This window comes from Vipera ursinii (genome assembly GCF_947247035.1).
Source record: "Vipera ursinii genome assembly, chromosome: 2".
Taxonomy (NCBI): domain Eukaryota; kingdom Metazoa; phylum Chordata; class Lepidosauria; order Squamata; family Viperidae; genus Vipera; species Vipera ursinii.
In genome coordinates this window covers 107461030-107487006 of record NC_139513.1, presented here as the reverse complement: position 1 = coordinate 107487006, position 25977 = coordinate 107461030, and the positions used below count along the sequence as shown (strand labels likewise).

The following is a 25977-nucleotide window of genomic DNA, read 5'->3' as shown; positions in this document are numbered from 1 at the left end:
TAGATGTCCCAGCAAAAAAGTTGTTATTTGTCTCCTGATTGAGAGAATACAAGATCCCTAAACAATAAGCTAAATAGAAGATATTCTCTAGATTCTCTCCCTCTCCCAGAGGGGCATTATGCAAAATCTGAAATATGGAAAAACTGCCAATCGTCAAGTGAGCTGCCCAAATAATCTTGCAACAGCATCACTTAAATGATCACATAAATGACATTTTCTGGGTCAGCCGTGCTGTTGCCTTAATGGATTGCACTGTGGTCAGAGGACTGATGTGGTCTGAATCTAGAGGTTTTGGGAACAGATGTGCTAAATGGCCATATCCATTCCACTCCCAATTCCTCTTTATGTGCACTCATAAATCTACCCCCAATCATTTAGAGACCATACCTTTCTGTCTGCTATTGCAGTATAATACATCTCAAGATGAATGTGATTGTTTCATTCCCTGAGATGTACAACTGTATGATATCAGAACACATACATGCGGCATTAAAACTTTCCAGTATTTCTCCGCGTTGTATTTCAATAAAACTGATGGGCCTTTTTTTTGGTTGAGATTAATATGTGTTTGAGTACGTGTAACTTATATTATTTTCTTACACGAAGACGATTAGTTACGAAATGTGAAGAAACAAACTGGCATTACCTTCTAGCCTGAGCTTCAGGTTTTCAAGCTTGAAAACTAAAAACATTATCTTATCAGTCTTGGCGGGAGGGGACCCTAAAGAAGTTCTTTTTTTTTTTAATCTCCTGGCCAATCAATTCTTTGTGGAATGAGCTGTACAGCCTACATTTCAAGACTAGACTTCTGTGTGAAAGCCTGTACGGGCAGCCAGGGCGTCTGAAGAATAAGAAAAGGAGTGGGAATCTCTATCAAGGACAGGGGATCCTGTTATTCCACGAAAGCTCAAACCGCTGCTAAACCGGAATATAAAAGCTTTCAGGGATGAATGCTCTCTTCCCTTACTCCAGGGGGTCTTCAAACTTGGCCCTTTTATGACTTGTGGACTTCAACTCCCAGAATTCCTCAGCCAGCATGGCTGGCTGAGGAATTCTGGGAGTTGAAGTTCACAAGTCATAAAAGGGCCAAGTTTGAAGACCCCTGCCTTACTCCTTTCACTTCAGTAGCTGAATATATATAAAATGCAACGGCGTCTTACCATGTTGCAAGAGCAGGGCTCCACGCTGCGTTATAACCCCCCTCCCCGCCCGCCTCTTTTTATGACTGTCCAAGATCCCAAGGTAGTTTTCCCTCAGGACCACCTGGGAAGACCGGCAGCAGGGCGAGTCCGAGGGGCTAAATGCGTCTGAACCCGAGTCGCCCTCGCCCATTCCGCCGCCTTTCGCGCCGAAGGACCAGGCGCTGGCATCCGTTTGCCCGGCGTCCCCGCTTGCTCTCCGTCTCCCCGCCGCCAGATTCGCTGATTCAGGCTCTTTCCGCGGAAGCCAATCAATGGGCAGGAAGGGCCTGCAGCGAAGCGCCGTGGCTCCGCGCTGACGGTGCTTGTACCGTTGGGAAGTCAGGCGACGCGCATTGCAGTCTCTCCGCTCTTCCAGCCCGCCCCGAGAAGAACTGGGCTGGTCCCAGCGGCACGTTTCAGCGCCTGCCTCCGCTGCTCCGCTTTCGAGACGGGAGCTGGCGGGCGGCCTGCTAAATTGCTAAGAGCAGTTGTCACCCCGTCCCTCGCCATCGTTAAGTGGCGGCGATTGCCTCAGAAACACGCAAGAATGGAAGTGGGTAGCGCAGGAGCTCAAAGAGAGGAAGAACACAGTCTCTAGGGCAGATGGTGTGATTCAAAGCTCTAACGTGGGTTGTTGGTGTGTGTTTTTTTTTGTCGTCGTTAGGAGCTAGGCAGATTTTAAACCAGGAGGCAGTAATGGGATTCAATTTTTTTTTATTGAAAAGTTTTATAAAAGTTACAATGTTATCCCATCCCCAACCCCTCCCCAAACCCCCCTCCCCCGCTTCCCAAAGCTGGTTAAAGGTAAAGGTTCCCTGTTTCACTGTCACAAAGGTGACATACAGGAGCTCATGTAATACGCAATAGTTTGGTGTGATGCAGTTAACATCATTTTTACTCCTAAGTATTTAAAAAAAATAGCTTAACTGATGCAAGTGCTTGTGCCTCCATGTCAGTTGTGAGTACAAAAAGCCTAAATACTGCATTATTGTCTACTTAATACTTCCTAAAAAGTAGAAGAGCATTAGGTAAAGGTTCCCCCGCACATGTGTGCTAGTCGTTTCTGACTCTAGGGGGCGGTGCTCGTCTCCGTTTCAAAGCCGAAGAGCCAGCGCTTGTCCGAGGACGTCTCCGTGGTCATGTGGCCGGCATGACTAGACGCCAAAGGCGCACGGAACGCTGTTACCTTCTCACCGTAGTGGTCCCTATTTTTCTACTTGCATTTTTACGTGCTTTCGAACTGCTAGGTTGGCAGAAGCTGGGACAAGTAACAGGCGCTCACTCTGTTACGCGGCACTGGGGATTCGACCTGCCAAACTGCTGACCTTCTGATCGACAAGCTCAGCGTCCTAACCCACTGAGCCACTGCGTCCCTTCTCCCAAAGCTGGTTACAGGGTTACAAATATATAGTAATCATAATCTAACTAACATTAATCAACTATATAAATAACCAAATACATCATACACTTTAACCCGCCTATAACATAATTACAAACACTCTAAAAATATAAAAAAGAGGAAAAAAATGTAAATTATAACAATCTAAAATTGACTCATAAGCTAAATGGAACTTTTTAGTCCCATATTTTTTCTGAATATAATCTATCCATCTTCTCCAAACCGAAATATATCTTTCTTGTGAGTGATCCTTCAAGTAAGCAGAAATCTTGGCCATTTCTGCTAAATTTGACACTTTAAGCGCGTAATGGGATTCAATTGCTTTGTATGCCAGCCCTTGACCTATCTGGCAGTTGCCTGACCTACATGTCATAGCAAACCCTGAGGTTCCTTGAAAAATGCTGTCTGTGTTAAGATGCAGGATTAGTCTCATGGAGAAGTTTGACCTGGGAAGAGAGAAATTAACTCTAGTTGGGGGGGGGGGAGTAGTTGAAGGGTATAAAGCAGTTTCTGGGAACAAATAAACTTGATACACTTGTGGCATTTTTTCCAATTTTCTTCAATAATTTAAACTTTGGTTCCTTTGAAATCTAGGTCATTTTCAACTCTTCCTGTGGGCTGTTAGAATTAATGCTTTATACCCACCTCTGCCATTTATTTTCTCATTTCTAAACGTATCTATTCCTGTTCCTTTAAAAAATACCCATCTGGATGCTCCAATAACTCAGTTCTCATATGCCCAGAGTAATTATGAAAAAGGAAGGGGAGGATTTCTTTTTGTAGGGCATGATTTCCAGCAAGCTCCCCAGGCTGCTCTTTGATAATATTCAATTGCAGGAAATTTATTTTGTATTTTGAAATTTTCTGTGATTCTTATATCTGAAAATAATAGAAAAGTGCATGTTTGCTTGATCAGTGTTTGGTCTGGAACAAAAGAGAGAGAATTGCTTCTTTCTTTCTCTCTAATTGGTGCTCCCCTGAGCTGGTTGTCCTTAGGTAGTACTAATGCAGCAGCTGACCTTCCTGCTATTATGCTGGCACAGCATGAAGCCAGTTCTAACTATATCAGGCTCCAGCTAAGCTAAGAACACAAGGCTTCTTTGGAGAGGGTTCAGAACTGTCCAGCTACCCCTAAAATCCTATAATTTCTGCATAGTTCAACTGTGACAAGAAAATACTAAGGACTGGTTATCTTGGCTCCCAGTCAGACATAAAATACTATGATAATCATTAAAAAATTGTAATGTTGAGCAACATGTTGAATGGGCAAAGCATGTGTGGGAAGTCATCTCCCCAGAGAAGGAAATGTTAAAAGGGCAGGAAAATACATTTCCTAAAAAGAAGTTAAAAGGCAGAAAAGCATGCCCAGGTTTTCTTAATAGCCCCAAGTCTCCCTCCCTCAAGCAGAAACCAACTCTATAGAAATGCAGGTGTAAACCATTCAGGAAGGTTGAAGCTAAGAAGACTTCTGAAATCTACACACCCTAGACCCAGGGAGGTGGGCTTGGACAGACAACCACCAAGAATCATAGAGTGGTACACCTAGGCTCAGGACAGAATACATGACAAAGGAAATACAAAGCTTGAAACAGGAAATAACTCCAGACAATAGAGTCCAAGGGGTATAAAAACCCACTACCCACATGTGCTCAGCCCTTCTTTTCCTGTTGGATCCATCTTTCTGTCTGCCTTTCCTCTGCAATAAACTACAACCTTCTTCCCAAAGCAGTTGCCATGTTTATTCCCCGCTTGGAGGAACCATGATGGAGACTTTTCTTCCCAAACATGTAACTTTAATAAACAAAGGCAGCTGCTTAATCCATAAGATGTCAGACTTCCTGCTCTGTGTAGAAACACAAAAAATCTTGGCTCAGTAGCTGCAAAAACAAGGTAATCCTCACAGAAAAGTCCTACTATTTAAGTTTGAGAAGAGGTATTATACCACTCAGATAATTTTGCTGTTTCCTGCACAACAGGTTGTAGCAACACACATAGATAACAAATGCCATAGGCTGAAGTCATGTATTGGGACACAGTAAATGTACATTCTGGATAATATTTCTGCCCGTGCTCTGGAAAAAAAATACTGGCAAAACAAATAGCCATAGGATAGGCTCCAAGCACTCTGTCTGTAAGTCAAATGCAGTATTGAATACAACCAGACAATAAAAAGGTCAGCTGAGGTTTTGGAAAAAACCAGCACTCAGCAAATGTGACCCCTCCTAATTTCAGTTGCTATTACTTATGGACAAAGTAGTGCTGTAAAAAATTAAGTGATAAGCAAAAGCAACAGGTGCATGATTCTTCAAGCATAAATATGAAACTCATAAAGAAAATGTAAACTATTGGATTTTTATTTGTTGCTCATTTCTCATGGGAGCCCTGTTCTGGGCACATGCGTGCTAGTTGTTTCCAACTCTAGGGGCCGTTGCTCATCTCTGTTTCAAAGCCGAAGAGCCAGCACTTGTCCGAGGATGTCTCTGTGGTCACGTGGCCGGCATGACTAGATGCCAAAGGCGCACAGAACACTGTTAGCTTCCCACCGTAGTGGTCCCTATTTTTCTACTTGCATTTTCACGTGCTTTCGAACTGCTAGGTTGGCAGAATCTGGGACGAGTAACAGGCACTCACTCTGTTACTCTGTTACGCGGCACGCGGGATTCGACCCACCAAACTGCCGACCTTCTGATCGACAAGCTCAGCATCCTAACCCACTGAGCCACCGTGTCCCTTTGAAGAGCATTAGTGGTAGCTAAATCAATTATCCACCAATATTTGTCCAATCATACTCTTCCATAAGACTTTATGAACATTGTCTCTTGATCTTAATCATATCTTAATACTTTGGTTTGTGTTTTAAATTTTATTCTGCTGTTGTTTTAGGTCTTATTATGACCCACATTGGAAGGATTTGTGTCTTAAAAGATAAAAATGGCTATATTAAATATTTAATGCCACATGTGGTAGGGAAATTGTGCTGTCTGCAGCTGTCTGTTAAATAAATTAATCACTCAGGAGACAAAAAAAGAAAAGTAGAACAGAATTCATCATAGGAAACTGCTTTTAGAGTGGTTGCATAGCTATACAAAGGTTATATTGACCTTCACTTCCAGAATGTGTTTAACAGGTATAATACTAGTATCTCTTGGTTAAGGCCACAGAGAATAAATAGAAATATATTTCCAATACACTTAGTGGACAGACATTTTCCAGCTCATAGAGTTGCCTGGGTATATGCTAAAATGACTGGATTTCTCTTATACTATGTTTTAAATAAATGAGGTTTTTTTTAAAAAAAGAAATGTTTCACACACATACAAATATGCTCTTTTCATTACATCTAGTTCCACAAAAATTCGAGTTCCTGTTTCCATATCTATGAAACATGGAAAGAGAATGGACTCACAATAGGGACTTCTGGGAAAGAAATGGCAAATGGAGAACAGTTCAACAACAAGCGGAATTGATGACTGCAGTGGAATAAAGAGCTAGTGAATAGAACGTCTCCTCAATAAGTTCTCTCCAGGCAAGGAGAGGACTTAAGATCACCACAAATACTCCAGGCAGTTGCTCCTCACAAGGAGATTGCAAGACAGCAATCTCTGCATAGTTAGAGCTCTGGGAGATGAGGGAATGGCCATCTTTCCCAAACTGTGGTCAGCACCTTTGAAAGGACGCTAAGTTCACACACTTTTTTTTTCTAATCCCTTTTTTGAAATTGCTTCTTAACCACTTTTAGCTATCGGGAAACTTTGGATCAACAAGTCTGAAAATACCAAGAGTTCCCTTCAATCCTTAGAGAAAGTTTAAGGATATTTTTAATTAAAAAACCAGAACTTTGATTTTGGAAAGTTAAAAGCAGACTAAGAACCAGATGGATTTGAAATAAGATTTTGGAATTAATTAAAAGATTTTTTAAATTCTCTTAAAAATATGATAGGATGATACTTCGAAGATTGGACACTAGTAAAAACCAGAAGGAACTAAAGTTAATTCAATTAAAGAAGAAGAACATTTAAATTTGACTTACTAATAAAGAATGAAGCAAAATATTTTAACATAGGACATATTAAAGAGTATTTCTGAACAATGGATCCAGAAGTTAATTTTAGGATTCTCTGTCTCTATAGATAAATTGTATTTAAAGATGTTACAGAAGGAGAACAAATTTTACCTGACAAAATTGAGACTGATTTGAAAATGGAGTTCAAAATGACAGGCTAAAATAATGAATGATGTGGAAAAAGATGCTACACTCGACTTACAAAAGAAAGCAGCTGATGCCTTGATTATTAAAAGGATATACAAATAACAGGCCAAGCAAGGGACAGACAACTTCTTATATTGGATTTACAAAAGAGACATTAAAGCTTTGAAGAATTTTGTGAGCAGGGACAATGAAAAAAATGAAAAAAATTCAAGTTCTACAACATTATTTGAAGAGATTAAAGATCAGGATTGTTAAAAGAATATAAAAGTGGTTTTATTTTATAAAGCTTAAAATAGATCTATTATTATTTCTGGTAAGCTTTAATGGACTGTTACTGATAACGACTGAAATAATGAGACCACGAGGAGATGTTAGATGTCTAGAGATGTTAGATGGGATATGAGGAGAAATCATTTGCTATAATTTAATATTTAAGTTATTAAAATTATTTACACTTGTGATAAACAGGAAGTCATTTCTTTATATATAGTTTTCTTTTATATAAATATAAATATAGTTACATATGTTTATGAATTTATATGTATAAATTAAAAGAAATATATAAAGAAATTACTTCTCATTCATTCATATATAGAGAGTTGAATGATCAGGAAGTCATTTCTTACGTGTGAACATATATAAGAACATAACATATATACACATATACATATAGGAGTTTATGAATTCTGTTTCTAACCTTATTGTGTAGTAGTGGACTCCCTGCTCTGATATTTATTCTCTCTAAAACAGAAATAGCAGTAACAGTGAGGCAGATTCTTCTGATCTTCTTCTCAATGATGTCAAAAGAGGTTGAGGATAAATACAAGTAATTTAGATCAGTTCAAAATTCAGTACTGTAATTGTGAAGACAAATCATCTCCCAGTCCTGGAATAGATTCATCTGTCTCTCTGTCTCTCTCCCTCCCTCTCTCTCTTCCTCTCCCTCTCCCTCCCTACCACCTCCCCTCCCCTGCTATGATTACCTTGGGTAAAGGGCTATGAGCTCCAGAAAAGCAAGATCTAATTAATTTTTAAAGGGCTGTTTCACCTGGTGTTTTTTTAGCTGTACATCAAAATGATACAAAATGTGACTGTAAGGAACACATCACGTATCACACTACAGCACATTAACAAATATACGTTGATGACAATTTTCAGTTTGTTGCTATATAATAATGTGCAATGACCTTAAGCTGTAATTATTCCGTAGGAATTTCTGCAGGAAGCTAAATGCAGCTTCCTCAGAATTTGTGGGTTGAAACAGGTAGTAGTATTCCTTCATAGTTGGATCCAGTGACTTTAGTTCACCAAGCTTAAATAGGCTGTTCTTATATAATACTTGTATTTGTACCTTGCAGTTTGCATGTCAGTAAATCAAGAAGAAAATATGACATGGCCATGCTTCCCAATGAACAGCACATAGTGCTACAGATAAAAAATCAATATGCAATTCTTCTATATTATTCTTTTTAATGGTTTTTATGGATAAGGAAAAAAGATCAAGCATGGGAAAACACAGAAGGATCAAAAGTGAGAAATAACATAACCAGGAGCCCTAATAAAAGTCTGTAAATGAATTATGATGATAGCACAATGAAATACATATCTAGACACATTCTAAGTCAGAAATTTGATTTTAAAATGGGTATTTTGGGTACTAGACTTCCAAGCTAAATGGTATTTTTAGCATCCATTGATGTGTATGGAACTCAGAATAGAATACATTGGCACAAGAAGTGGGTGATAGTGCGAATATTACTTTTTTGGCCATGCCTAAAAATCCATTTCCTTAACCCTGCCTTACTCCTTTTGAATACATGATTTTAGCAACTATCATAGCAAACTGCATTGTCCTTGCTCTGGAGCAACATCTACCTGATGGAGACAAGACACCAATGTCAGAACGATTGGTGAGTATAATTCTCATCCTCTTAAACACTGCCATAGAAAACAAAATTTGTTAGCCCTCTGGAGAGCCAGTTCCAGGAATTTGGGACCCAATGCAACGTATGATTTGATGTCCCCATTCACAGCCCTAATGTAGGATTGTGGATGGATTTCTACAAACTAAATGATGCAATTACGTATTCAAAATTAAATACATGGAGAAATTGAATGTAAGATTAAAGGTGTGTCCAGAACATTTGAGGAATTTTATTAAGCTTATTGTGAAGGTTGGAAAAGAGAGATGCAGTGTTCTTTAAATATTTTTCTCTTGATCAGGATTTCTATTCCTGACATTGCCAGGTATGCCATAGGGATGAGATAGGGATCCTGCTGGTGAATACCTATTGTCTGCAGTAATCCATTCTGAATTCCTAGATCTAATCTTGGTATTGGATCTTTTTTGCTTGTTTGAGTTAGATGATTTCCACTGCCATAATTCAGGATTTGGGTTTGGAAGAAGCTGGGAGTTCATGGCCTCTGTAGTGATCATGCATTTGCCTTAGGGAATCTCAGGCCCAATTCATGGTGGCAGTCATGTGTTTTTCTTTGGAGTAGGTCAGTTCCCAGTAGTTTTATAGGATGGTGGGGAGGATGTGGAGCCCTAAAAGAAGTGTTTTTTTTCTCATGAGCTTCATATTTACAACAAATTTCCTTGAAAATAAGGTTTGGTCCACTTCTTTTGATATTCCAGAAGCAGGTCATGTGGAACACTTTCCAATAATTTTATTAAATAATTAGATAATGCACTAGAAATGCTATATGCCTCTATTTGGTATTTCATTATTTTTATTTTTACTCTTGAATGCATGTTTTGTACTTAGTGTGTGTTGTTGTCTTTTACATACCACCAAGAGTTGTGTGATTGTAGTGGGAATAAAATAGAAGGGAAGGGAAGGGAGCCAAGTGGAACAGGACAGAATAGAATAGAACAGAACAGTATAGAACATATAAATGTTAGATGCACCCAGAAATAATATCTGTGTACAAGAATGGTCCCAGTCTAGGGAGCTGGTTCAGCCTATGATTGGACCTGCTACTTGAAAACCCCATCAACCCAAGGCAGGCATGGATCACTCAGAGCATAGCAGTGGAGACAGGAGGCCTTAGTTTCTTCATTTTTGTGCTTTTATTCATCTACATAGCCTTCTTCAGTTGACATCTCTTCTTAGGAGTGCCCTAGTTTTCTGGGTCTGAACACAGCTGTGTACACTGCAGTCTCTTTTCATCAGCTCTGGCCCTATGTCAAGGTCTTCCCCCTTTTCATAAGGTTCAGTAAAATTGCCCTATCCTTTGATGAAATTATTTTTCTTCATGAACATCATCCATTATGTGGAATCAGAGCTGCCAACTGAAAATTTCTGGTATATAGTTAGGAATGGAGCCAAAACTGGAATGCAGCAGTTGCTTGTTTTCCAACGTCAAAGTATAGCGCTGTCTAATGAAGTCTATATAAGAACTGTCTGTGAACTGAAAGTGTACCAATTTTCAAGCAAAAGGCTTGAGATTTTGCTCCACCTTCCAATCATTGTACAGATCTATTGACAAGCGTCTATAAGTAGTCCTCAACTTACGGCCATTCGTTTAACAACGGTCTGAAATCATGATGGCTTCAGTGTGCTTTATGCGCTTTCCGCATGGCCAAATGTTACAGCAGCACCTCCTATGGTCACGTGAGTGTGGTCTGAGGGCTTGGCAACCTGTTCGCACTTACGATTGGTTGCCAAATGCCCTGCCACCAATCATGTGATTATTATTTGCAATCCTCTTTGCCGACTTCCACAGAATGTCAGTGGGGAAACAGGCAAGGGAGGTTGCAAGCTGCTACAGCCTGCTAGAGAATTCCATTTCATCTCTGGGGGCTGCCTAAAGAAGGTGCCTGCTGAGGTGAGCTGAACTCCTTCTGAGGGTGCAGAAACAGCCCAAATCCTGAAAATTCCAGCTTCATTCCTGCACCCCATGGAAGGAATTCCCTCATGTGCACGGAGGGCATCTGAACTCCTTCCACAGGGTGCATTAATGGAGCCCAGATCCTGAAGATTCCAGCTTCATTCCTGCACCCCATGGAAGGAATTCCCTCATGTGCACGGAGGGCATCTGAACTCCTTCCACAGGGTGCATTAATGGAGCCCAGATCCTGAAGATTCCAGCTTCATTCCTGCACCCCATGGAAGGAATTCCCTCATGTGCACGGAGGGCATCTGAACTCCTTCCACAGGGTGCATTAATGGAGCCCAGATCCTGAAGATTCCAGCTTCATTCCTGCACCCCATGGAAGGAATTCCCTCATGTGCACGGAGGGCATCTGAACTCCTTCCACAGGGTGCATTAATGGAGCCCAGATCCTGAAGATTCCAACTTAATTCCTGCACCCCATGGAAGCAATTCCCTCATGTGCACGGAGGGCATCTGAACTCCTTCCACAGGGTGCATTAATGGAGCCCAGATCCTGAAGATTCCAGCTTCATTCCTGCACCCTGCTGAAGGAGTACTCTTCTGTGCACGGAGGAGGAAAGGTAAAATCCTACAGCAGGCAACTCTTTTCAGCCAACCCCTAGAGACGAGAGGGAGCCGAAATCTAACAAGGTAAGGAGTATGGGGTGACTCAGGCAGGTGGGGGAGGCCCTGAGCAGGCTGCATTTGTCTGTCTCTTTGCACAGGAGCTGAAGATCATGATTGGATTTCAGCAAGGAGAGTTTTCAGCTCCTGAGCAGAGAGGCAGCATAGTAAGAAAAGGAGCACTGGATGCCTCAGGGAGGAGGAGGAGGAGGAGAAGGCATGGTGCAAGCTACATACAAATGTTTCTCCACTTAGAGTCTGGAAATCTTGCTTGGATTTTGACGGGATTTTCAGCTCCTAAGAGCAGCCTCCTGGGGTCTCCCCCATTCCCTTGGGAAACCATGAATGGAGGGATTGTGGTTGTTTGGCAAAGCAGCGACGTGAGCTTCTTGCTTAACAACTGCTTTGCTTTATGACTAAAATTCCAATCCCAATTGTGGTCGTAAGTCGAGGACTACTTGTAGTGAGCGAGGAAATACATATATGGTCATGCAATATGATTATTTTTCTCCCAATGGTCTTTTACTGTAGTTCCCAATATGATAGATGGTGTCAATCTGTTAGAAATATAATTTGCAATAGAAGCCTACATTAATGTAATTGGTTTTAAAGGATTTTATAGCCTGGCCTACCCATGTTTTCAAAGTCGGATAAAAATGTTTAGAATATCGTCATGCCCAGCTAGGTGTAATTGGAAGGCAAGATTCAAGTGAGCCATCCTCACTATGTGGTTTCCTTGGTAATTCTGTGCCAGTCATATTACCAGTTTGGCCCCAAAATGAATTCTCTAGTGCCCTTTTTGGATATTTTGGATTCTTCAGCCCAGTTACAATAAGTAAAGATGTGTCCACAGGCGTCTCCAAAGGTTGTGGGTGGAAAAATCAAGCTATATAACTATCAGATATATATATACCTGTCTTTGGCTTAATGAAAATAATATGGGGTAGGAATTGCTCTTTGAAAAAAAATACAGAGTAAAATGTAATCACTAAATAATAATATTTCTACATAATCTTTTCTAGGATGACACTGAACCATACTTCATTGGAATATTTTGTTTTGAGGCTGGAATTAAAATTATTGCCTTAGGATTTGCTTTCCACAAGGGATCCTACCTAAGGAATGGGTGGAATGTGATGGATTTTGTGGTGGTTCTCACGGGGTGAGTAACTGATTTCTTAATTGCCATCAGTTCTTAATATTTGCCTGCTAGTTCTCATTAATAATCACTGACCAATGACTAGACCAGGAAGAACATATGAAAATCTTTGGCTCTGTTGCAGCAGAAGAGGAATAACTAGTCTGAAAAGTAGATTATTTGTCCTTAATCTTCCAACTTGAATTTATGTAATATATAAAACATAGAATGAAGATAATTTTTAATGTATTAGTGCTTATTATAGGCAGGTAACATGATTTCAGTGAGTTTAATGCTGATTCAGCTGCTTTTATTTATTACTAGCATCACCACACAAAAACTTAATGTATGATTTATATAAAATCATTTCATGTACCATCTTTAACTCAGTAAATTACATTTAGTCCCAGTGTGCCTTACTATGCCTTGCTGCTTGTGTATCACACTTTTGTAGACCAGTCAAAAATAGTTACATAATATGTTCTAGAAGTGGGAAATGCATATAGCTAACCAATAATAACCAGTTAACCAGTTATAACTGGTTTTATGTGGTATAAATGTATTCCTTTTTTGGATATTTGTACTCTGTTTTTCTGTCACGTAATAGAACTTTCCCTCCACTCAGCTCGATCATTTTGAAAATTTGTAGGACCAGTACAGAAAAAGTTATATCTTTCTTATAACTGTTGTGAGGCTGTTTTCAAATTTCCTCTCTACTGTTAAAATCCTACTTTAGTCTTCAACCTTATAAAAACAGGCAGAAAATTAACTGTGTTCTTTGCTACATACCTAGGCTGATGTTGATTTGCCTTTTTCACATGCCAACTTTTATATATGATTTTTAATGCATTATGCTGTTTTTAACAGCGTAGCTTTGAGAATGGTGCGTGAACTTGGCATTCTGGATCTATATGTGTAACAGGTACATTGTGTATGTAATGCAGTGTCTTCTCACTTAGTTTGCAGCAGGGCTTGTTCTGTGCTGCTTCACAGCCTGCTAGTGATTTCTTGAGAACAAAAAGTCCTTTCTCTGAGACAAAGACACTAGTAGTTTACTGAGCATTCTTGAGCTGAACACATACTCAGCAGAAATGAGCATACATGCTAAACAATTTGCAATTTATTATTACTGTGTCTTACTGCTGCTGCCTATTCCTTTGCACTAGACTTTGTTATGGTAATAATATGTTTTACTTCTGGAGTTTCATCTGGTGGCGAGGAGGGCAGTGTCTCAGGGTATGGTCAAAAAAGTCAAGAGAGTAGCCATGATGAAGCAACACATATTGAAGGTGACCATCCTCTTGAGATTTTTTTTACCATTCTCTCTGGATAATTAGTGGTTTGACTCCAGGGATGGTCTAACTTAAAAAATATATGCCTAGTTGGATAGATTGCATTATATTAGAAGAAAATAAATAAATAAATAATTTCTTCTAAAACAAAAGAAACACTAACTTTGATCAAGGGAAATCAAGTCCAAATGTCATTTCAAGTAGGAAAAGATGGAATATTTAAGTCCTTAATTTCTTGAGATTATAAAAAAATAATAATGCCCTTTAACGTAAATGCCTATATAACAAAGGTACATAATAATGTCATAAGTTCTCATTTTTGGAAGAGATACTCAGGCAAGATTCCTATTTATGGAATTCTCTTTCTTCTCTGAGTTTGTTTTCTTTCTCAGATGTTCTTTTTTTTCTTCTTCATAGTGGTTGCAGATTTGTAATTTACAACATACCAGAAAGCTCTGGGAAACAAGAGTTTCAAAATGTTGGGTTTTTTTTTTCAAATTGAAGAACATGTCATTAAGGAAATCATGAGAGGACAGCTATTTTCTCATTTTTTCCAACATATTAATTTGTATATTTTTTTAAAAAAAAGACATGTTCTTGGGCTCTAGAATTACATTTTGAATAATATTTGGGATGTTGTTGTAACTTGGACCATGATGGTTTAGGAAGGTACAATATATAGTCTTTACGGGTTGAAAATTACAGACTGAGATGGTAGATTTTCATAGAGGAAGTTATGACTATGGCACTTCGGTACAACAGAGATAAAATGAATGTAATATTTTGAATCTTTTGCATTAAAGATTAGAATCAGACCTTCAAGGGCAGAATGTTTATATTAATTATATATATATATGTGTGTGTGTGTGTGTGTGTGTGTCTATGTGTTTGTGTGTGTGTGTATATATATATGTATATATGTATGTATGTATATGTATGTATATATGTATGTATATATATATGTCTATATTGGTATCAGTTTTTTGGAATCTTCTCTTATATGAAAGTATTTATTTTTTTATTTGTTTGTTTATGTATACTAAAGAATAAAATAGACAAATAAATACATATAGAGACCATGAATCTCCTTCATCTACCTTCTTGATTAGCATTGAGAAACAGAAGACTATAGTGTTCAGCATTTTACCACAATGCCTTAATAAGATATTAGTTAGTGAGGTGTTTTAACATTACAGCTAAACACTGCAGAGGTTGAACCCTAAGTCTTAATACTTTGTGTTTTGTTTTGCTAAAAAAATATTCCACATGTATGTGTGCTTTTAAGGATCAAAATGCAGCAGTCCTCTGAACCTTTCCCTTAAATAAACTTCATCCTTATTAGGATGTGTATATTAATGCCTTATCACAATGTTCTAGAAGTGAGCTTTTTGCCATTTTGACTTTAGAAATGGTCTATGTGTTCAAGAAATCGTGAATGCAAGTTAGGATGATCGTGTTTTTCAATATTACTTGATTACCACCATTGCCATCTACTTAAAATGCCACTGCCTGCTGCATTCCTCACAGAATGCAGCTTCTTAGTATGCCAGGCCATATTTGTTTCTTGATTAGGGAGTCTTCCCTGCATTATTACTTAAAAGAGCTTTCTAGTTTCCAGACGTGTCCTGAATGCCGGGCAGCCTTTCTACACAGCCTGAATGGTGAAAAGAGAAAGAGGTTTCCTCTTAGTTATGCTGAGAAGTAGCTAGACAAGCATATTAGAAGACCTTGGCTTTGATGACAAATTGTAATAACTGGGTCCTGGAAAAACAATTTATTCACTAGGTATCATTAATATGTCAAAATACAATAGTAAATTGTATTGTCTTCCTTCCCCCTCTCAAAATTAATTATTTTAGTTCCATCTTTATATAACCCAGCAGTTACTCCTACAAATTCCAATGTGTGTAAATTATATGCTTCCTTTACTCCAATTTGATTTAACTGAATTAGTATTTTAAAAACCCTTTCCTTTCTTGTTTGTGACATAACTTTATTGTGGCATAAATGCTCATAGACCTGGAAAATGGATTTGATTCAGGATAAGAATCAGAAACTCAATATTTAAAAGAAATTCAGAAAATTCTAGAACCTTTTAGTAACAATTTCAACTGAATTCCTATTCATTACTGTATTCATTAAACCAGCCTGCCCTCAGTACTGTTAAACACACACCAAATCATAGCAGTCATCTAAATCCAGAGATCTTATAGTCCTTATTAAATAACTGTAAGGCATCAACTACTTCTGTGGGAGCCTGTTGTTCTGTGAATATCTTCCTTCCAGATTAGGTCAAAGCTGGTCAGACATGCATCAATATTTCATGCCCTCAGTGCAATTTATAAATTAACCTTTTAAGATAAATCATGTCCCTGAACTCAGAAAATATAAATCTGAAGATACCAATTAAAAATAAACAACTGTTTATTTTATTCACTGTTCTGAAGCCTGCAGCGGTCTGTCATTCAAGGTCAGAATTACAAGAGAGAAAGGATAAGATAGTTCTGTGCTGCACTGGTCAGACCCTATTTGCAATCCTGTTTGGTTGCCACAATACAACAGGGATGTTGAAAGAGTGCAGAAAAGGGCAACATAGATGGTGAGAAGTATGAAGACTAAATCCTATGAAAAAGAGTTAAAGAAACAGGCTAAAAAGCCTAAAGAAAGGTCCCTTCCAACTTGTGATTGCAGACAACCAAGATAATTACACAAGTTTCCAACATATGTTTCCACATATTTTGAGTTCTTTTTATCAATAGATTTTATTTCTGTTTCAAATTGGTTAATATAGCTTCTCTTCTACTGAATTAAGAGTATGGAACAGTTGCTTTTACCTCTGTCTTTCTAGATTTTTCTGCCTGTCTTTCATCCACTCTATTTTATGCAATACCTCAGAATAAAATAGGGAATCTTTTTACTGAGGAAAGCATTGCCATGTAGAGAAATCTACCAACAGTCATAGTATGGGCAGATCCATTAACTTTCTTCCCTCTTTCCCCACTTCCTTCTTGTCCCCATTTATTCCCCACCCCCCAAGTATTAATATTGTGTAGGAAAGGAAAAATAATTCTTCCAAGAAGTCTGAAGATTAAATGTAACTCTATAGCTGCAGGTCTGTCTACTCTGCTGCATATTGTAGATTTTCAACCAATAGTTCATGACCCAAAATTGAATCACTTGCCAAGTGTAAATGTTACAATACATTTGTATTGTATTCTAGCAACCTCTGATTAGAAAAAGTAGAGCAGGAAGCAAAAGGAAAAAGGCAGACACCGAGATTAAAACAGTGGAGGAAAAGGCTAATTGTTAGGTTGAAAAGTATACAGGTTACTACAAGTCTGGATTAAAGATGAGTCTGAAGGTTATGCCCTAGATGTTTACCTATCTGCTGCTCAGGATATTCATAGAATATTGAAGTAAAATACTATAAATTCTTAAACATTAAACTCAGTGATTTTTGCAACCTTTTTATAATATATTTAGGTGACAGCCCTGCATAAGGATCATGTTTCTGAGTTTAAGCCAGGAGATCAGGTTTCTACTTGACAAGCTATTTGAATCTATTCTAGCTCAATGAATAGGAGACATACAGTGAAGGGAAAATATTATTTGATCCCCTGCTGATTTTATACGTTTGCCCACTGACAAAGAAATGGTCAGCCTATAATTTTAATTGTAGGTTTATTTTAACAGTGAGAGACGGAATAACAACAAAAAATCCAGAAAAACACATTCCAAAAAAGTTATCAATTGATTTGCATTTTAATGAGTGAAATAAGTGTTTGATTCCCTATCAATCAGCAAGATTTCTGGCTTCCAAGTGTCTTTTATACAGGTAACAAGCTGAGATTAGGAGCACTCTGTTAAAAGGAGTGCTCCTAGTCTCAGCTTGTTACCTGTATAAAAGGCACCTGTCCACAGAAGCAATCAATCAATCTGATTCCAAATTCTCAACCATGGCTAAGACCAAAGAGCTGTCCAAGGATGTCAGTGACAAGATTGTAGACCTACACAAGGCTGGAATGGACTACAAGACTATCGCCAAGCAGCTTGGTGAGAAGGTGACAACAGTTGGTGCAATTATTTGCAAATGGAAGAAACACAAAATAACTGTCAATCTCCCTTGGTCTGGGGCTCCATGCAAGATCTCACTTTGTGGGGTTTCAATGATCATGAGAATGGTGAGGAATCAGCCCAGAACTATACAGGAGAATCTTGTCAATGATCTCAAGGCAGCTGGGACCATAGTCACCAAGAAAACAATTGGTAACACACTACGCCATGAAGGACTGCAATTCTGCAGTGCCTGCAAGGTTCCCCTGCTCAAGAAAGCACATGTACAGGCCCACCTGAATTTTGCCAATGAACATCTGAATGATTCAGAGGAGAACTGGGTGAAAGTGTTGTGGTCAGATGACACCAAAATTGAGCTCTTTGATATCAATTCACCCCGTTGTGTTTGGAGGAGGAGGAATGCTGCCTATGACTCCAAGAACTCCATCCCCACCATCAAACATGGAGGTGGAAACATTATGCTTTGGGGGTGTTTTTCTGCTAAGGGGACAGGACAACTTCACCGCATCAAAGGGATGATGGACGGGGTCATGCACTGTCAAATCTTGTGTGAGAACCTCCTTCCCTCAGCCAGAGAGTTGAAAATGGGTCATGGATGGGTATTCCAGCATGACAATAACCCAAAACACATGGCCAAGGCAACAAAGGAGTGGCTCAAGAAGAAGCACATTAAGGTCTTTGAGTGGCCTAGCACTCAAAGTCTCCAGACCTTAATCAGAAAATCTGTGGAGGGAGCTGAAGATTCGAGCTGTCAAACGGCAGCCTTGAAACCTTAATGACTTGGAGAGGATCTGCAAGGAGGAGTGGGATAAAATCCCTCCTGAGATGTGTGCAAACCTGATGGCCAACTACAAGAAACATCTGACCTCTGTGATTGCCACCAAGTACTAAGTCATGTTTTGCGAAGGGGTCAAATACTTATTTCACTCATTAAAATGCAAATCAATTTATAACTTTTTTGAAATGCGTTTTTCTGGATTTTTTTGTTGTCATTCTGTCTCTCACTGTTAAAATAAACCTACCATTAAAATCATAGACTGATTATTTCTCTGTTAGTGGGCAAACATACAAAATCATCAGGAGATCAAATACTTATTTCCTTCACTGTAAACCAATATCAAAAGTGCTTGATAAGAAATGTTCCTTAAAGGCCGCAGAAGGTTTCTTTATCTTTGTAGTTGAAAGGAATTATTTGGCTCCTGTTTGAGTAAATTATTATTTTAGGAATTGTCACAGGGGTAGGTAAAATGTCAGAGGGAAAAAAGCATTATTGATAGACTTAGTAAGGGTTCCTGCTTTGTAAAACAATAAAACAAATTAATTTCATAGTTGAATAAACTGGATGATAGTGACCTTATTATCAGCTTGTAGCTTTATTTTAATAACGATCATTTATTAAGATATGGAGAATTAATACCACCAACAAATGGAATAGAAATTAAATGGAATTAGCTTCTAATATAAGAAATGACTACATGCTAGGGAGGGGTGAACTGGTGGAATAAAATACATAGAAAATGCTTACTTTTGAAAGAATGTAAGAAAAATCTCAAAACAAAAAGAAAAATTACAAAGCAATAATGTAAAAATGCTAATATAAAACCCTCTTTCAAAATAGTACAGTAATAATTAGTAGAAATAGAATCTCATTAATATTCCATCATCAAAATCGGATCCAAACAAATTAACTTAAAACTAGCTCATCGCATGTTTCAGGGAAATGTTTGTAAAAGCCACATTCATTGTTGCCCTTATTCTCACTTGTACGTATTTTGTAGTGAATACTACTCTCTAAAATAGTGCTCAGCCTACAAAATGCCAGGACAGTGAGAAATCATAATTCATATGTATAGCCACTGGTGATCAGTAACTTAAAAATGAGCTTTCCATTCCCAAGGTATGTTCAGTATTTTTGATAATTATTTATCTATTTATTTTATTAATTAGGGAGGTAAACAGATGAAATATTTATTAAATTTGAGCGTTTAGGTCTAATACTTGCTCTTTTTCTTATTTTTATCCCACCTAGATCAGGACTAAAACTCACTAGTTTTTAGTCTGGTGCTTTAATTACTAGACAAAACTGGGTCCACTTTTTTATTTTCATTGCGTCAGTAAATAGGAAAGAAAAAAGAAGAGAACAAAAAAGAAAAAATACACATAGGGAAACCAGCTTAGTTTTAAAACATAGCATTAAACTTTGATGGCGTGGAATAACATCCGTCATTGTTTACATTAATACAGAGGCAGTTAATGAGTGCTTATGATCAGTCTAACACTGAAAAATTCAGTATCCGCTTACCTTTCCTTCTGAAAAAGGACCTTTTATTTTTCTGCTCTACACCATACCCAATAACTCCTTTGAATAAGGAGAAATTTGAAGTTTTCAGTATAGGTAGCCCTCAACTTACAACCATCATTGAGCCAATTATTATGGTCATAAATTGTGGCATTCATTAAATGGGTCACTAAGTGCCCATACCCAATTTTATGACTTTTTTTTGCAATAGTTGTTAAGCAATTGTTGTGGCTGTTAATTGAACCCATTTTATTCGGGGGGTGGGGTGGTTTTGCCAGAAATTGGAAGTGAACACCAGAAATCACCACCACCAGCAAAACGTGGTCACATGACTGTGGGATGCTGCAAATGGCCACAAATGGAAGTCAGTTTCCAAGTGTCCAAAATGTGATCACATGTTCAGTGGTTAGTGGTATGGCTGTCAGAACTCAGGAACTAGGTCATAATTAGTTCTGAAGAAGTCTGTTGTAACTTTGTACAGTCACTAAACAACAATTTGTTAAGCGAGGGCTATCTGTACATAATTTAAGATCAGTTTCTTATATTTAATCCATATTACTCTTCCTAAAAGTATATTAACAAATTGTTTTCCTTTAGCTTTGGGTTTATTTAAGAATTGTATCTCTCAATTTTTAATTTTCCCAAAGCAATATTCTGAGTGTAATTGATTGATTATGTGCCATCAGGTTGGTGTTGATTACTGGTGGCCAGATAGTTGGATTTTCTCCAGGAAGATTTATCTCTAACATGGTCCTTCAGGTCATTACTGCTGTAACTGAATGACATGTAGGTTGCCTCAATGCTCACACAGTTACTTTGACTATATAACAAATACATGAAACTTGTCAGGCAGGAACAAGCAGACTCACCCATGCAGAGTTCAAGCTACCTGCTTTATTATGTTCTATAGCAGGGGTGTCAAACTGCCAGCCCGTGGGTCAGATGCATCATGCTGAAACCGCCCCCACCCCATTGCTGGCAATGGGGAAAAAGTTGCGATACGCCGCGACACGTCACGTGATGTTGTGAGTTGGACACCCCTGTTCTATAGGAATCTGCCCAGACTGGCAGCCTTCTCTTGGGAACAAAGAGATAAGGCTCCAAGGAACTTGGGGTTGGGATCCTAGCCCTTTTGCAGTTATGCAATGACTCCAGACTAACTTTGCACTTGAGCCCTTCTCCCTGCCAAGCTGGGGGCTTCCCAGAAAACTTCCAGGTGAGATTCTCTCTCCCTGTTTGGGATCAAGTATCATTAACATGCTGTAACCCTGGACTAACCAGTTGATGCTGTCAAGGTTTGCCCCAGTGTCAATCTTTTGTGAGTGGGGTGTGTGTGTGTGTGGGAAGCATCAGGTTCAAGCACAACTCTGACAAGATCAAGTGCTACAGGTATTTCACCTCATCCATTTTCAGGATCCAGATTTTTAGCAACTGAACCCCCTTTCTCCTGTGTTTTTGATTCTTTAGACATATTTTGCCAAGATATTGACGCACATTTTCATTAGTTACCTTGATTTGTTGCTATGTTGTGCCAGGAAATGCATGTGGAGTTGGATATTTTTTTTTCTTTGTCTAGATTCCTAGGCTACTCAATCTTGGCAGTGCATAACCTTCCCCTACTTCCCTTGAGGTGGAATATTGGACTGGACGGCTGGTTCAGAGAATTAACAGCTGTCAAATAATCTCCTTTCTCTCCTTTGATAGAGAGATCAGGCCTAGGTGTCATAAGCACCATGGCTGAATATGTTCTTCTCTTTGTTGATCTGGAAACAGGTAGACCAGAGTAAGAAACAAATGTGATAGGGATCTGAAACTATTTTTATTAGAACAGCTATAGTGACAGAATCCTGCAAGACTAATATGCTCCCCTCATCTCTCATCTCTCACATTATTAGGGAGGGGCCTGTTTGAGAGATTTTTTTATTTTTTATTTTATTTATTTATTTCATTTACGGTATTTATTTTGTTTTCTTAGGTTTATTTCTTGAAATAGGCATAAGCCTGCTTGTTTGATGCTTTCCCACTGTCCTTCAAGGTCACTCTCTATGCCCTCTACATCCAGATCCCTAAGGGTCTACATTGTGCTCTAGATATGCTTTTTTTCTTGTTCCGTCAATGCAGATCAAATACTGTAAGTAGGTTGTCTAGGTAGGTGTACACGTATATTCCCTGTGATATTAGTTGCCATTAGAATACAGAATACAGGTAGTGCTTGACTTACAACCATTTGTTTAGTGACCGCTGGAAGTAATAACAGCACTGAAAAAAGTGACTTATGACTGTTTTTCCTGTTTTTGGCCATTGCAGCATCCTGATGGTCATGTGATCAAAATTTGGACAATAGATAACTGGCTCATACTTATGATGGTTGCAGTGTCCTGGGTCATGCGACCTTCTGACAACCAAAGTCAATGGGGAAGCCAGATTCACTTAACAATCATGTTATTAACAGCTGCAGTGATTCACTTAGCAACTGTGGCAAGAAAGGTTGTAAAATGGGGCAAAACTCACTTAACAACTGTCTCGCTTAGCAATGGAAAATTTGGGCTCAGTTGTGATCTTAACTTGAGAACTACCTGTGCAGAATACAGAAGGGGACCTTGGCAGTCTTTTAATCCAATCCCCTGCCTAAGCAGGGGTGGACAGGTATTGTCTTGTCATATTCTTGCCTATTTTGACTTGTATTCTGGAAGTTGACAACTAGATGGTAGAACTTTTAACTGACATTTCAATCTCAGGAACTTCCTATGGGACTGGTAGATTGAAATGCATAGATCGGTCTCCTGTTAAGCCCAGTGAGGCCAGGGCATCTTTTTTCTGGAACCACTGTATGGTTGATCTCAGAGTTTTCATGAAGATTTTTAAATATTTCATATGGTAAGTCATTTGTTTCAGTTTGTCATTTTTTTTGCAATAATGAACAACATGGGATATGATCCATATACACTTTTGCATTATGCAACCTGTTCAGCTTCATTCATGTGCAGAAAGTGATTTGTGCCCTTTTTGACTGAGTGTTTATAGTACCTTGTATTACCTGGGATAGATCAAAGCAATCTCGCCAGACAGAGCTAGTAAATTCTACGGAGTATATGGAAGACTGTCTTTGGATTCATGTGTCTGATATTATCTGGGTTCCCAGATGAATCAATACTGTTAGCCTCTTATTTACAGGGAGGCTATGAGAGTAATTGGTGTTTGTACCACACCTGTTGCTACTGGGGGAAGAAGTTACCCTTGGATTGTTTCAGGGTTTCTGCTCATTCCCTCAAAATCTGTGTCTCTGTTGTTTAGACATCTGCTTTCGGTGCAGTAGAAAAAAAATGGATGGGGTAGCCTGTTACCCTTGCCCTTTTTATTTCGAAGTGTTAGAGACAAGGCTTTGTCTTTGCCCTTATTTTCAGTTAGAATGTCATCCAGGTTCTCTCCAAACACTTTGTCAGCCTTGGACAAACAAGGAACAAGAGTCCACATTCTGGTTCTTCATGATGGTTCAGAACTGATGTTATCCAGGTTGGTATTTGCCGTGAAGGGGACAGGCGGCGGTAGCTTGCTCATAGCCTACCTGAGCTTTCCAGGATGTGGTGGAATGAGTTGGAATAGATGTCTGGACCATAGGATCAAAATCACAGCAAATGGATATAGAAAGGAAAGCCTGTCTTCCAATCCATTAAAATCCCCTGGTTGCAGTGGTGGGGTTCGCAGCACTTTGGCAGAACCGGTAGCTAATTTTTTGTTGCCCAGGCCCAGAATGGACTTCCAGAAGCAGCATCCACAAAGAGAAGCAGTTGTTCACATATTTGAATCTCACTACTGCCTGGTTGTCTAGACTATGAAAGGTTGATGGGATATTGACCGGCAAAGCCAGATGAGCCAATTGAAGGCCACTGTTCTTTTGGCCAAGAGTTGATGAATAGGGTGCCCACCACCATCAGCTTTTATTCAGTTCCTTTCTTAGGTCACCCAGCTCCCTGAGAAATGTCGATGGGCCCTCCAATACAGTAGCTGTGTCACACAGCTCTGGTCAGTTCTTGGCAGCTACAACATATTCTGGCTTCTGATTTTTAGGGAAGGAAAGCGCCAAAAGGAGGAAGAAGAGGCAGTGGTGGTGATAGTGGAACAGAAAGAGGTTTTCTAGATTGAGGGAGTCTTTGATGAAGCCAGTGCTTATTCCCTCTCCAGATCAAGACGGGGCAGAACTGGGGACTGAATTATCCCTTCCACAAGAAGCAACATCAAATCAGTTCTAAGTCCTTCCTCCAAGGCAAGTGAGAAGGAGGTACCCAATGTAGATACCTTGATTCTACTGTAGGAAAATCCATTATCCTCAGTGTTGTCCGGAGGTAGAAAAAAATAGTGCCAATTACTGTTTATTTAATTTGGCTGTATGAGCAACCCTAATTTGAATCAGAAAGTCCTTAGTTGAATACGTAATTATTTTAGTCATTATACATATTTACTTTAATAGTCTGAATTTCTATTAGTAATATACATTGTTGCCCTCCTTTCTTGAGATATAAAACAAAATATTTGTTCCGTTTCCTGAAACCATTGCTCACATGTACCTCCCCTTAGATACACACATACAATATATACACATACTGTAAATGGGAATGGTGGGTACACAGACAGACAGCTGGCAGATTATATCAAAGAGATGACTTCTGTTGCTAAAGCAACCAACATGAATGAGCATAAGAAAGCAACCGTGGAGACAGTGAATGGGAAATGGCCAGGTTGCTATGGAGACCCTGTAAATGGGAAGAGCCCTCTGGTGTAAGCAAATTTATCAGCAGGCAGCAGTGCTTCTCACACTTCAACTGATGGAGAAGTGACTTGAATTGAATTGAGAGTTGAATCACTTAGGGTGAAAGGACTAGTCAACAGAGGTATTTCCAAGATGAAGACCCTTGAGTATTTATAGGGACAGGACAACAACCAGAAGTGTGTAACTTGAGAGAAATGACTGCAATATTTGTCAGATGTGTAGACACACTTAGAGAATCAGGTGCATATTTTTTCCAGTCACTTCCCGAATAGATTCAAACTATTGAAGTCATGCTGTCTCTATTATCCATGAGTGCTGAAAAGTCTCTTCCCTTTCATCCTTTTTTGATTACTCACTGTAGACATAAGTCTTAGGGCTCTAATACGGCTTTTCTAAGTGCCATTTTGCCCTTATTTGCCCTTACTGATCCAGACATCCTTTAGTGTTTAGTCTCATTGGCTGTAGTGGTGCCTTGCTGTCAGTAATATTAGAATAGTATAACATATCATAAGCACTCAAACAAAAATACAATGGTTTATTTAAGAAAGTAAATATGGTATAGCTATGAAAGCAAGGATAGTGAAGAAAAATAGCACATACAATTGGAAGAGATGGAAATATTTACAAGGCTAGAGGTTTGTTTTTCTTTAATTGCTTGGCTCCATCAAAATTGGAGATGATTCAACTCATCTCCAGCCCCCACTGTCTGAGTCATTGATTTCTGAGAAAGAAAAGTGGGAGTTGTTATTTTATCCTATGCTCAGCAGCTTCAGCCTTTTCCTCCACATTCGTCTGCCACTACCTATGGCTATGTATTTCCCTTCTTTGTATTTATTTGTCACTTCACAGAGGGTATTTGCATTACATATATGCAATTATGGGAATTAAGAGCAAGGGTTTCTTAAACTGAATTGCTGTTGCACAATATGCCATAATGTCTGCTTCTTGTAATTGTTCCCAGTAATTATTGTTTGGGCTGAATTTGGGCATTATTTCAATTCCTCCTGCAAAAGGAAGGGGGAAAGCCTCTCTTGTTTTCAACTGGGAGAAAAGTTGCTTGATTCATGTAATTATAATGCAAATACCTTTCCTGTAGTAGAGAAAAAGAAGCAT

At 38.9% G+C, this 25977-nt stretch overlaps 1 protein-coding gene across 1 annotated transcript in view; it reads left to right on the top strand.

Moving 5' to 3' along the window:
• Nucleotides 1-25977, top strand: part of CACNA1A (calcium voltage-gated channel subunit alpha1 A) — a gene marked incomplete at its 3' end in the record, with an annotated part of 290392 nt that overhangs the window by 36990 nt on the left and 227425 nt on the right. Inside the window, exons 2-3 of the mRNA XM_083351756.1 lie at nucleotides 8595-8700; nucleotides 12316-12455. Of these exons, the coding sequence (XP_083207882.1) occupies nucleotides 8595-8700; nucleotides 12316-12455 (246 nt within the window). The remainder of the gene's footprint in view (nucleotides 1-8594; nucleotides 8701-12315; nucleotides 12456-25977) is intronic.